We start from the raw sequence: 13,891 nt of genomic DNA on the forward strand, positions 1-13,891 counted from the left end.
TTTGTTAGTAGTATCAAGATAAATGAAGAACTTCAACTTCAAAAATAACATTTTAAAAATAAAGAAAGATGGAGAAAAAGACAAAATCATGCAAGGATGTTGTCATGGAAGAACACGAATAGCCAGCAAAAGAGACAGTAAGTCAAATGAAACAGAAAAACAAACATTCTCCTAAAACAATGTCTTTGGTGGCAAACGCAGATGATCCAAACATTCTCCACCTGAGACATAACTGAAGACACAAAACAGTACTAAAAACGAATTTAAAATACTTTTACAAGATTAAAATATTATAACAGATTTGCATTAAATCATATCGCAATCTCAAGGTCAAGTCTCTCAATAGCTTACTTAATAATAACAGCCTATTTTAGACAGCAAAAAAATACAAAGAATATATAGAATTACCTGAAATATCTCAATGTGCTTAAAAAACACCATCCTAACAGTGTTTGCAGATTCAAAATCACATATTCAAAAATGAGGGAATAAAACATTAATGCACATTTAGATGCATATAGTTCCGAATCACTACTGCCAAAGATGTTTGATAATATCTGTTAGTTGAAATGCCCATCACTGTGCTGTTTTTCTTTATGTTCTAGACAGCTTTCTTGCTGCCTCCCACAGAAGCACGCACACACAAACATAATGGTTCTGTCTGCATTCAGTGTTCCAGTTGCTTGTAAATCTTTATAAAACACGTGAAAATAACTCCATATAGTATCTCCTATCAAGGAACTCCTTGCTCTGCTCTAACTGTGCAAGGATGCCCGAAGAAATCACATTATACTAACTCAAAGAAGCACATTGATAGCATTTGATTTATTTTAGAAACAAAACTGAACAAAATGAGATTTTACACCAGTAGCTTATATTGAAAAACACAGCCCACAAGAAAAAACCAATTTCTTTTCTCCAAGGGATGATAAAGATTAGTCGACTAAAAAGATCCACACCCATACCAGTAACTTAAAAAGTTTATTTTCTTGAAACAAAACATCATGTCAATCCAGCTCTTACATTAATAAACCTCTTATTCAGATAGGAAAAAAATTAACTGTCCAGATATTTCTAGACACACAAACATGTCAGATGATTATTTTGGTGCTGTTTAGGTTTCCTCTCATCTTTTCACCTGATATTTTTGCTGCTATAGTAACCAAATGTAATGGATAAAATAAGATGGCTTTTCTCTCTAGAGATACACAGACTGCACCAGTTGCGCACACACACACACACACACACACAAAAAAGGCAAAAAAGGATAACAGACATTGAATTTCAGACATAATATATCTATTTTCTCCATTTCTATATTGAAGTTTTATCCTTTCTAACTTTAAAGTATTATTTTCTCATTTGCAAGCATAATGCTATCACAAAAAAATACTGTAAAATTTCTAATACACAACTTTCAGTGTTTAGCAGCAGATGCAATTAGATATATTGCTGCAAGTACCTATTTCATCCTTTCTCCATAAAGAACAGCTGTTTAAAGAAAAAAAAAAAATAAAGAAATCCAAAAATTGTATATGTCTATCCTAAACAATTCTAACATGGGGGTTACAAAGAAATGCAGACCTAACAATGTGTTTAAACCTGTTCAGTAGCTTGAAAATGAAAGGTGGGGATTTGATAATTGTCTTAGCTAAGAATAGGTCCATTATTATTTCTAATAATAATAAATTTTTAAAATTAATTAATTAATTAAATTTAAAATTAATTTAAATTAATTAAGAGAACCACCAAGAAGAAAGAATTATATAAGGATAAAAAATAATAATAATAACGTAATTAAAAAGTTACAGGTTCTGAGCAATACTTTGTCCTTGTTTTCCAGCTACCATGGAGTTGAAGAAATCATTTTGGCTTTCACAGAAAGAATGATGTGATGTTGTTTACAAGGCAAAATTACTTGGGAAAGCACCAGTGAGGGACAATCTCAGCTTTCTGCTGAAAGCACCCAGTTCTCTTTTGATCAAGTGAGACAAGAGCTTCTAGTTCATAACTGAGTCATAAGTACAGCAGGATGAAATCATTTAATGACATCACTGTACAAATCTCTTCTCTCCTTGCCAGTATGTTGATTGGATGAGGAACGACCTGAGCAAACATCCATCATCTCTACATTACTGTAAATTACTTTTCCGATGTTAAGGGTATCCTCTTCATAAAGACTTTTGTTACAACCTGAACAAGCTTCTGCCAAGGTCTCCCCACTAGCTCCTAGTCAATATCTGGTGACTATTCCCAGCATTAGACCTAGCCTTAAATTAAATTCAAACTGTTAGGAATAAATCACTTCACAACAGCAGTGAAGAAACTGCTGTATATGAAGCTCTTAAGAGTGTTGCTATGTCAGATAGGATTCTTGAGCTACAGCAAAAAAAGGCACTCTTGTTCAAAAGGATTTCATGATGGAAACAGTTACCTCAGATCATGGAAATCCAGGTAAAAGCTTCTCAACTCTGTCTTGTTAGTTAAAAACCTTTCATCACAAGATACAATCTACGACACTGATTCCAAATTAATATGCACTCCACAACTCTGATCCCACACAAATCCTTGATGCCCAAGGGAAAGAGACATCTACATATGTCACCATATCTGACAAGAACTCAGGTATGATGACAATGAAAAGCATCTGTATAAAAACTACACTGCTGGAAGTAGTAGTACAAAAATCAAGGAAACCAGAGGAACTCTGGTTTCCATCTTTAGATCAATTTTAACTTATTTAATAAAAATACCTAATTTTAAAAACACTGTGTACTTCAGATCAATAGTAAAACTTAGAAAACTGTTCTCACAAAGACAGTTCTCTGAGAAGTCACTACAAATACATCCCTCTATATACACACCTCTGCAGTCATTCCCTCTTCACTTGAACTCACTCCTCTACTAATTCTGCTGGATTGAAAGATTGTTTTTCCTACTTTTGACACCATCTCAGAGCAAGAAATTGATGGCAAGTTATGCCTGTTTATCTGATTGTCCCCCAAAATACACACAACCACCTCTCTTACAAAGATGCCTTTGATTGCTATAAATCAATAAGACTACGTACAATCAATTGTTTTCCCAATTCTGCTTCTAGTACTTTTTCTGCTACCATGATTACAAAACCAGGAGCAACCCAGGGAAGTGTAAGTAACCCAGAGAGGCACTCCAAGGAGTTCTGTCCCAACACCTATTTTCCTTCACAGGTATATGAATTTTCTCCATTCTAAATTTGATCAAACTTGTCCAGCAGATTAAATAAAAACCCATTAGTGGTTGGAAGTCAGAACACAGATGTACATTGTTGTTTATACTGACCTTAAATGTTGCTCTGTTGCAAGATATCTGTTTTCCTCATTAAATGACCTAGAACAGCTTCTTTGTGTACCTGTAAAAGAGCCAGTCCCTTCCCAAGCAGCAAGCCATGTGCATGTCACCAAAGAGAGTGATCTCCTTCTCAGTAGCTACCTCCTAATGCTTTGCACCTACTCACAGACCTCTCCTCCTCACAGCAGAACACATTCATCCATTTTGTGCTGGTTGGTAGCATGGGCCTTAAGATAGGACTGCTGCTTAGATTTGCTTTGTGCCTTTAGGAGGGAGGTTTGTTTAGCGTTTGAGTTTTATTAAACCATTTGAGAAGCATTTTCCAGGGTTGTTACAGAATCTCTGCGCAGAAATCTGTATTGCTGTGCTCCACTTCTTTCCTCCTCAGGCCCACCTCAGACCCCTGGGAGCCTCACGATTTCCTTCTCTAGGCCAATGAATTCAATACCACTTAAGTGTTCTTGATGCAATACTGCTTTAAATTAAAAGTAAATTAAATTACAGCGTCACAGAATTTGAAATGCAAAGCACTCAATCTCACAAAGGCATCCTTATAAACCATGACAGAAGGCTATTTACAGCGTGATGTCCATGCTCTGTGACGTATGAAGGGAAGCAAGTGAAGGCCGGAGGCTGCTAAGGTAGTGTTATAAGACCAGGATGGAAAATGTAAAGATACTTGGTGTTTCTCTATTCCTCTTGTTCTTTGGAATAGATTCACAAGTGATATAGCACTGAAGTTCTGGATTTTGTATAGGAAAGATACCTAGTCATTCAGTAACAGAAGGGATTCCAGGAGCAACCTGCCATGCAACATGGGTGATACAAGAAGGAAATACACTGGGAACTAACATACATGATTCTGTGTCCCCAGAACAAACTGAGGAATGCAAGAGCAATCATTTTTGATTAAACACCAGCCCAAGACACAATAAATGTAAAAAGGCAAAAATGAGGGAAACATGAGAAATGACAAGAGAAAACAGTAATGTTTTTCTGTATTTCAGTTTCATTACCAGCATTTCAGTTCCCTCTGAAGATATCTGAAATTTCTGTTATGTACAATTGGTACTTAACGACACTTCAAGTTTATATAAGCATCTTATTTTAAATGCCTCATTTTCTTTCATTTTTCTTCAAATAAAGTTCTGTAAATATTCCCTCTCTGGTCCCCACGTGGAACAGAGCTACAATCAAAAACACACTGTCTAAAGAAGTAGTCAATTTTTAAGCATCAAAAAAAACCTGTGTGACATTTTTGCAACAGTACCCAAAGAATTGTCAAACTACTAAACCACTGTAAGAAAATGTGCCACTATTTCAGGATTCTTGCCATGGGTATAGAGCTACTTACTCTTCTTGCAAAATAAATTCAATATTTTCTGGAGAAACCTGTCCTGTCACAGGATGTCTAAATGACGTGGTCTGCTGATTATGGCTGAAAAGAAAACAAAAAGAAAATAAGGAAAAAAAATTAATATTGAAGTGCTAAACTGCTTAAAAATATATCTGTGATACCCCAAAAGGCAGAACTGCATATTGATGCTTTACTTCTGCTACCGTAGCATTTCTTCTGGGTAATTTCCAAGCTTCTTGCTCCATTCTCATTGGCTGACCATAGCATATTATATCTTTTAATTATTACGCAGGCTAATGTCTTAGAAGTAAACCAGTTGCAAACCTTACTAATGGAGATGCACTTGCTGTTATGATTATTTACATCTGATTGTAACCAGATTAAACACCAACACAGAAACCACAAAACATAAATTATTCATTTGCACTTCTGTAAATATCACACAGGAGAGAAGTAAACTATACTAATATGCAGCTGGACAGTTCGCAGACCCACAAAATCTGTAAGACTTTATGAGTTCACAGAGATGTTTTCAGGAAGTCATTTACTACGTGCATCCTTTTCTCCCTGGTATGGTATATATCTTCAATGATTGTTCTTTATATCTCCACGCACAGGATTATATATAAACCTTAGTCATTCTGTTGAATGCCTTACATAAAAGAATATTACTTAATATTTCATCTAAGTTGAATTAAAATGGTGGGTTGTTGTTTTCTTTTAAAATCAACTTTCCCCTCAGACTCCTATCTACTCATTTTGCTACCCTCTAGGAAATATTACTGTCTGTTAACTCATATCTGCATAACTGTACTCATAATGTAAAAAGACCGTGTGAAAGTTTATCTCAAGATAAACTAGCAGACTTTTCTCCTCACAGAGTCATCTGAATTAGTTGTATAGAAGACAAGACAATTACAACAGTTCTCCACACCTAGAATTCCCATCTAACAAGACGTAACAGTCCAGCATAGCAAGATATTCCTCAAGAAACAGTCAGGAATAAAGAAATATTTTAGGGTTTTGAAGTAAGTGTGCTCTAAAAAGATAACAGCCTTCCTACAGCTCACAGAACACCTAAAAATCAACCAGCTCATGCATTCACAACATTCAGATGTAATTAGCTCAGGACTGGCCTTGATCAAAGAACCCAAGTGATTGAGTCTCCTCTCAGTTCTTACTGATATTGCTCGCAGGAAATCCATTTAGACTGTGAACAGCAGAGGAAGCTTTCCGCACTGTAAACCTTTCACTCCTTTTCCAATATGCCTTGCTACACAGCATCATAAATAGGGGAGCAATATAATAAACGCTGCCCATGGTAAAATGAGAGCAGTGACATCTTTTATTACTCCGAGAAGACTTATCCCAGCCCCAGCTATTACAAAACTACAGCCTTATAGCTATCAAGAACAGAGAGGAACAGGAAGCCACCAAGCACGCAGCACAGCAGGGCAATGTTCATTGCCCCAGCAATGAACTGAGCCTGTAGCAGAGGTCTGGGGTGGACTACTCAGCATTCCCACGCAATCAGAAGTCTGGAGAACGCAGTTACAGTAACTCTGCCGTGTTAACACCTACAAAGCAGCCTTTTTTTAAAATTTCTTTTTCCCCCTAAGAGGAAGAAGGAGCATTGTATTGTAAAGAGACAGCACTTCACCCAAAGTTCATATTCTAATTTTGGGCATACACACAAAGATAGGAAGAAGAACTTGCAGATATTTTTTCAAACAAATGAATAAAACAATTGCAGAAACAAGTTTCTTTTTCATCATGCATCCCAAACAGTTCTAAAAGTTCTATTTATTTCCTTTCCAATCAGGGCCAAAGCAGCCCGTTTAACCTTCAATCCATAAGCAGCAGCTACCAGCAGGAACGTAATTACGTTGTCAGCTGTAAAAATGAAAGCACGTTGTCAGCTTTATTCTCCAGAGGCTGACAAACTGTCAACAAATTTTCATCTGCAGGCTTTTAGTCATTAATGACTCCGTAATTAAGAGTAAGAAAAAGGACTCTATTCCAGAATTGCTCGAGGGCTATTCGGGACACGAAGTTTTCCATCTTGCACTTTTACAAGCCCTTTATTAGTTCCCATGAAAGAAATTCACCAGCCCTTCAGAAGATGAATTACCTCCGCTGCTGTAATTACTGAGCACGTTCTCCATTTTTGAACAGTCTTCCCCTTTTGAATGGTACGAGCCAAGGAACAGAAAAGCGCAGCCATGTTACCACATAATGCAGAGATAGGAATTTCACAGATGAGGTCACACACACAAAACAAAAACTTTCCACAATCATTGGACTTACTAGGAGAGAAACAGCAGCTTTTGAACAACACAGTGCTTCATGTTAATTTGAAAAGTGAGAGTTTAAATGTTTTGCCTCATAGGAATCATTAAGAATAAGCAAGACCACTCAAAGCAATCTGTACTATAGATAACTAATGCCTTATAACAATGACTTAGGGAGCACGGAGATTTCTATCCACAACAAGGTCAGGCGGACACTGGAAGAGGTTGCCTAGCAAAGCTGTGGAATCTCCATCCTTAGAAACATTCACAGAGTGGCTAGATAAGGCCCTGAGCAATCTCATCCTAAATTGGTTCCAGCTTTGAAGCTGGGTTTGCACTGAACAGGAGGGGCTGGATCCAGTGGGGTCCAAGGATTCCTTCCCACCTGATTTACACCATCAGTCTCTGCTGCTCTCCATCCTGATCCACAGACAGCACTCAGTTCTTATAATGCCTTTGAACCTTCCTGCAGTATTTACACAGGTGTAGTCCAAACACATCAGAAGCATCTTGTTATTTTAATAGAATTAAATGAAGAAATCATGATCTGGTATTAGATTTTTGGATTTAGATCACATTATTCTCTCCATGTTTTTCAAACACTGGCTTAGCAGCAATTTCCCAGCTTACTCAGAAGTAATAACATCTCAGGTGACAGTGACCTAGGAAACTCATTACAGTGATAACTGTTTCTCCTTCCCAAGCCTTGGCACCACTGTTCCTCATAGGCACAATCTGAACAGGTCTCTTCATAGTTTATCAGCTGTATTTCTTCCAAACGGCAACTGTGGAATAAGAATAAGTCCAGAAATCCCGTATGTATAAAAGTCACAATGAGTCTTAATGAAGAGACGAGCTATGCTGTCACCACTCTTCATGCCTCTTCTGTTCCTTTTTCACTAGAGGGAGCCTTGACACGTCTGGAAAAAGTTGGACAATGCTTCACCATGGGATCCTTCATTGCCACGCAACTTGTACTAGCACAGCACTGTGCTAGCTCCCCTGGCAAACTCCAGCTACCTATGAAAGCCTCCTATGAAAGCCACCCACAAAAGTCTGAAGGTGTACCATAACTCCTCCACCACCACAGCTCACCTCCCCCTGTCCAGCTTAGCACCAGAGCAGCACACAGACAGACACTGATACTTGCTGCTTGCCAGGAGTACAGCCTACAAGATTTCTCTAGTATTACTGACTAAGCAAGTCATCAAATTTAACAATGCCTACCATTTGCTTGCACTAACATAACTCAGTTCATTAAATTTAACCAATTTAAATACAGAAAACAAGAAAAAAAATTAATAATAATCAACTGCAATTCAGTACTCCAGTCCTGTAATTTGCAAAGGCAGACCCCTATAACCACATGGATCCTCTTGAGGAACTCAGTCAACACTACTTCACCAGTTTCCTTCCTCAGTTCATTCTGCATTTGACTCAAAGCCAAATTTTAATAAATTTCTGGCCGTGACTGATGTTGATGACCTTATATACAAAGTCACGTTAATTTATATATTGCTTCTAAATTAATTTAAATGCCCAGACAACTGAATCTTGAAATACATGAATCAATTACTGATCAAGTCTACAACACATTAACAACAAATTTATAGATGGCAAGAATAACTCCTGTTGTCACTGGATGGACTAACTATGAATTATTACAAGCCATTTCTATAATGTCTATTTTTCTCTGCTGGCTGAGCATATTATGATTACCTGCAAGACCAGACAAACATGAGCACTTTTATCTTGAATGCCCCATACACCCCATACAGCCACAACAGCTATGGCTGAGCATCCTGCTTCTATGGGAGACACTGCTTGGGGCAGCTGACAGCAGAACTCGAGCAGGGAAGAAATGTTGGTCAGCAACAAGTTCTCCAAATAAGAAAAGTGCTTATATCTAACCTGGCCAACAGTCCCATATAGTTTGCTTCACTGCATACCACATTTTTAAAACATACATATTGCTTCAATACACTTTCAGCACTGCCCTTTGTTTTTTCCTGGATATTAGTGTTGAGAATGGGATGCAAAGTATATCCAAAACCAAGAAAATCAGTGCCACAAAGCCCTTCTTTTAATAAGAAACAATTTGGAAGAATCTGGATCAATACCAACTGATTTCAGTACACAAGCAATAGCACCAACTACAAAATGGACACACCACAAATGTCTTTTCAGGATTGGACATTAGTTTAAAATAACAAAGTGCCTTTTTAGAGTAGCAGTAAAATCCTTTCTCCATGGAAGTCAAGGTCCACTAAATTTTCTAAGCTCTAAGCAGTCACCCTCTCCTATAGCTTAATTAGCAGCTTAACCTATGAACCTCTACAGAAGAATCATGGAGTAAGCAAGGCTCATATCCTCCTTAGAATATCATGAGTTTGTATTTGCTTCATAGAACACAATTCTGTAGCTATCTTGAGCAGCTGTGCCCATGACTACAGTCACTCAATACAAAAGTCCATGTTTCCAAAAGCAGCTGAAGGGATGACTTCCACAATAACGAATTATATCAAATCTGTCCATTTTTCATTATAAATGTAGGAAAGCTTGAGAACAAGATATAAGTGGACAGTACACTGACAGACATTCTCATGTGCTGTCCTTTTTCTATCTAGCTCGCTGACAATTAAGTTAAAAGAGAACTTCAAGTTTCTTTGAAACTGGATTCCCCCCCCCCCTTTAGTAGAGAGCTACCAGAAATAATTACCTAATATTAATAGGCGCAGGGATTTGGTTGTTAAGAAGCAATCTAATAATTCAATGGTAATTTACTATGGAGAATGCCAAAGAACCATCACAGATATTTCCATTATTAAAAGAGCAGATAAACGGATGAATATGCTATCTCACCATAGGATCACTGCAGAGCTCTATAGGTAATACAGCTGAAGTCAACTGCTGATTCACAGATCCTTTTGATGTACATCATAAGACACCATCAGGACTTTATTAACCCAATAAGTTGTATTACAGTAACTTAAAATTCAGGACAGAAGCACGATAGGTAAAGTTTTTAAGAGAAGGAAATCCTTAGATGAGCAGAAACTCCTGGAAAGCAAAATGTGATTCTATTTCTTTATTTTTGCACCTATAAGAAAATTAGTAATTGCCGTCAAAACTGAAGCTGGAAAGAATTCACTGATCGTACTGAAAGAAAATCTGCTATATCACCCTAATTCAGACTTGGAGCTCAGTTAGGGATGTTCCTTTCTTTCCCACTGATGTATTTGAGGTTCATGCATAAACAAAAGGTGGTGCCTTCAAGAATATCTAAAAGCATTTGGAAACCCGTGACCTAACAAAAGCAGCTTTAACTTCCAGTAACAATGAAATGACAGCATTGATTGTACGTTTCTTGCAGATACCATGTGAGCATCTATGCCAAAGTTTGAGTTAAAAATGGAAACACGTGCATTGGTGATGCTTGCATACATATATTTCTATGCCTACATGTATACCAACACATATATACATGTATCTATGAGATGAACGGATTTGTCTCCCCCCCCCCCCTCTTCTCAGTCACCAGCTCCAATTCTGGCACAGCTGTTTCTACAAAGGTGTCGATAACTGGGTCCTCTGGGATTAATTCCAATCCCTCTTCCTACAAATGGTCCCAACAGGCCAATTAGATCTGGAAACTCTAAAAATGGATGCTCACTTGGAAGACAAGGATTTTATTATTATTTTTAAATCAAGCATTTTGGGGAAGCGTGGATTTGTTTGGTTGTGGTGCTTTGTGGGTTTTTGTTTCGTTTTTTGGTGGGTTTTCTTCTGTTTGTTGCTTTTTTGTGCTTTCTGGGGTTAAGGTTTTTTTGGGGTTTTTTTTGGGCACTGAGGTCACTCATGCAACAGGAAAGCAGCCCCTCACTTTATAATTAATAAATTCTACACTACAGAAGAAGCAGTGTTCTGCACGTGGCCTTTCACACAACGGAAAATGATACAGACAAGATAACTACATAACTATAGCTGAGCTGCAGAAGAGTTGCACACAAAGCATGACCGTAAACCAGTCCTACCACAAGAGAAGCAAAGGAAGAGCAACACTGTCACTGTTTCTTCTGGATCTCACAGCAAATTACAATCTTTACCTCAGAGAAGAAAAGTGGTGATATTCCTAAGTATTGGGATTACATACACTAAGTAAAAGCAGCTCACCGTTAAACTCCGAAGTGAACTGCAATTCAGAGTTCAGTGAGGGAGCAACCCAACCAGCTCTGCCAGATAAGCAAACTATTTTGGAAGAAGCTTTACACAAATATGTAACATATCTCAGCCTTTAAGCCATAACAAAGCTGATTAAAATAAAAAGACACGTTTGTATGCGCACCGGGTAAATCTACCACAGGACGCTGAACACTCTCATCAGTCCTACTTGAATACATTTCCCTTTGATGCAAAGGCTTACCCAGTAATAGACACTATTATCTACGCTGTTCTAAACATGAAAGCAAATACAAGTTTTTCAGCATTCAGCTTTCATCCGAGCACCACACTATAAGGTCTAGAAAGCTGAAACAATTTAACACGGCAGCTACAGAAACGGAATAAAAGCTTTCACAAGCTTCATCTTTCTGCCATGTAAACTGCATCACTTCCAAACCAGCTTTCTTCTTGCTGGCTCTACAATGCAGAACACAGATTTCAGCTCTTTAAGACACATACATTTCTGATCCATTATTTATTAATTCTAATGCTTTAACATGACTAAGTGATCATCAGTGGACAATACTGCAGACTGACAGACCTTGCAGTGCTGCTGTGGGTAACCCTAGACTGAATGAAGAAACACACTCATGCTCTTCTTTCCACAGGATGGAAGTGCTTTATCCATAACCTTCACAACAGGAAGGCAATTTTACTCAAATTCTGTTTTCTTACACAATCACCAGTGTCCAGAACATGATTAAAGAATACAATATCAAAGATGCAGTCTTGGATACTGCATTCAGTGTTGGATCCCCCCAAAAGACATCGGAACATAGGACAAACTTTTCCACCTCAAAGATGCAAAGAGGTGCATGCAGTAGAGTACTTACAGGCTGCCTGGAGGGGCTCTGCAGTCTCCGTCCTTGGAAGCTTACAACACCAAAAGGTAAGAAGACCTGAGCAAGCTGCTCTGTCCTCACAGCTGACACTGATTTGAGTACATTCACATTCTCCTACTAATAATTCCAGGAAATAAAAGAATTTATACAGACTGGGTTCTGGTGGCTGTGTGCTTTCTACCTAGGCTATGTTTCAACCCCAACATCTCCTGCAGTAAAGCTTCATAATGCTCGTGGCTCTGTCTCACTACTACCCTTCATCTCCAGCTCATCTTCTTGAGGCACTAAGTGCAAACCTACCAACTCCATCTCCTTCAAACATCAGGCTGAAGAATAAACAAAGATATTAGCATTCCATTCCCCTAAAGGACGGTTTAGCAGGAAGAAACCACAATTCCCACAGCACACACCTATTCTTGTGGGTTGGCTGTTTGCATTCACTGGCACATACACTCCTAAGAGGGCCTTCGTTGGCACCAAGCTACTCCAGGAAATCTTGTGTTAATTCTGAAACACTTCAAACTTTATGCATACTCTAAGGATAGCTTAAGTCACAAACTGAAAAAGACAACAGTAAGCTATTCCTCTTTCGGGTTTGTAGAACTCCCTATTGTTTAAAGGGAGTTCCTCTTTCCTTACTCTCGTGCAACTCATCATTGGATAAAATATGACGCATCTCCTTCAAAAGAAAATGCATTTGTAAGAGGGTATTTCTCCCTATCAAATTTTGAGTATAAAAGCAACTACAGTACTGCTGAAGGGCACGAAACATTAAGCTTTGCTTGAAAGAAGGCTAGTAATACCAGAACTGCTTGCCTCCAGAAAGAAGTACAAATTAACAAACTATCAGACAAGCACTTCACAGCTTTGAGTTACACAGACACTGGTTATATTCCTTTCCAAAGAGGCCCAGCACTGAAATGCCTTGACATAGGAAAGCCATTGTCTGAGTATGAGTTTATTGGTCCCCACTGCACCTTATACTCAATCCCATACCAACTCAGAGCTGAACTGACGCTCTGCAACCCAAATGAGCAGAAGGCCCCTTACTTAGCTGGGCTACTCTCTGCACCACAAATGGAGTGGGAGATCCCACAGGCAGAAAAGAAGAAACCTTTATAGCTGCCACTGCTCTTCAACATGACTTTAGACATTATCCAGTGGGATCATTTGCACTGTCAGAGACTAACATCACTTTACAAAAAGAAAAAGAAACTGCAGACAACTAATACAGTATTACAAGGTCCTATGTATTAACCAAGGTCTTTCAGACTTCACAAAGCATGATTCTGAAGGCCACAGTTATAAAGCTGATAAAACATTACTAAACTGTCATTTATCCAAATGTTTGGGTAACCCTATGATGGAAAAACATCCCCCCAGTGTAGCGGGAGACGTGTTATGATTCATAGCTGAAAACTAATCCCAGATTAATATTTTGGGCTGTAAACATGGAATGCCCTCTTTTTAGATTAAACAGTTTATAAAATTAACCAGAAATGCATTCTTAATTGAACAAAAAACTCTTGAGCATATAAAAGGATTTATGGATGTATCAGTTGCTGAGGACTTCCGTAAAACCTGAAGTAACCTAGAGAAAACTCTTCTTTTTACAGAGATGTTGAAGTCCTCGGGGGCTCCCAGTCAGTTAAGAATAGAAACTCTGAGACATTTCCAAGCAACCACAGAAATACTGCCACAGAATTCATTTACAGCATTCTCTGTTCAATGGTAAATATGCCAAGACGTACATAGTTGCGCTGGACAAGTTTTATATGATTCCTATTGGTTTGATTATAACAGCATACAAAACGGTTCTGAACTCTGTAAAATGATTTTTAACACTCATT

General features: G+C 38.1%; 1 protein-coding gene across 11 annotated transcripts in view; it reads right to left on the reverse strand.

Moving 5' to 3' along the window:
- Positions 1 to 13,891, reverse strand: part of PLEKHA7 (pleckstrin homology domain containing A7) — a 133,791-nt gene that overhangs the window by 55,489 nt on the left and 64,411 nt on the right. For 8 of the 11 annotated variants that reach the window (XM_072338385.1, XM_072338390.1, XM_072338388.1 and 5 more), the window contains one exon: positions 4,685 to 4,768. The exons of the other annotated variants lie outside the window; for them this stretch is intronic. In XM_072338385.1, coding sequence (XP_072194486.1) covers positions 4,685 to 4,768 — 84 coding nt within the window. The remainder of the gene's footprint in view (positions 1 to 4,684; positions 4,769 to 13,891) is intronic. 11 annotated transcript variants of the gene reach the window in all.

The sequence above is a fragment of the Excalfactoria chinensis genome, chromosome 5 (genome assembly GCF_039878825.1).
Source record: "Excalfactoria chinensis isolate bCotChi1 chromosome 5, bCotChi1.hap2, whole genome shotgun sequence".
Lineage (NCBI taxonomy): Eukaryota > Metazoa > Chordata > Aves > Galliformes > Phasianidae > Excalfactoria > Excalfactoria chinensis.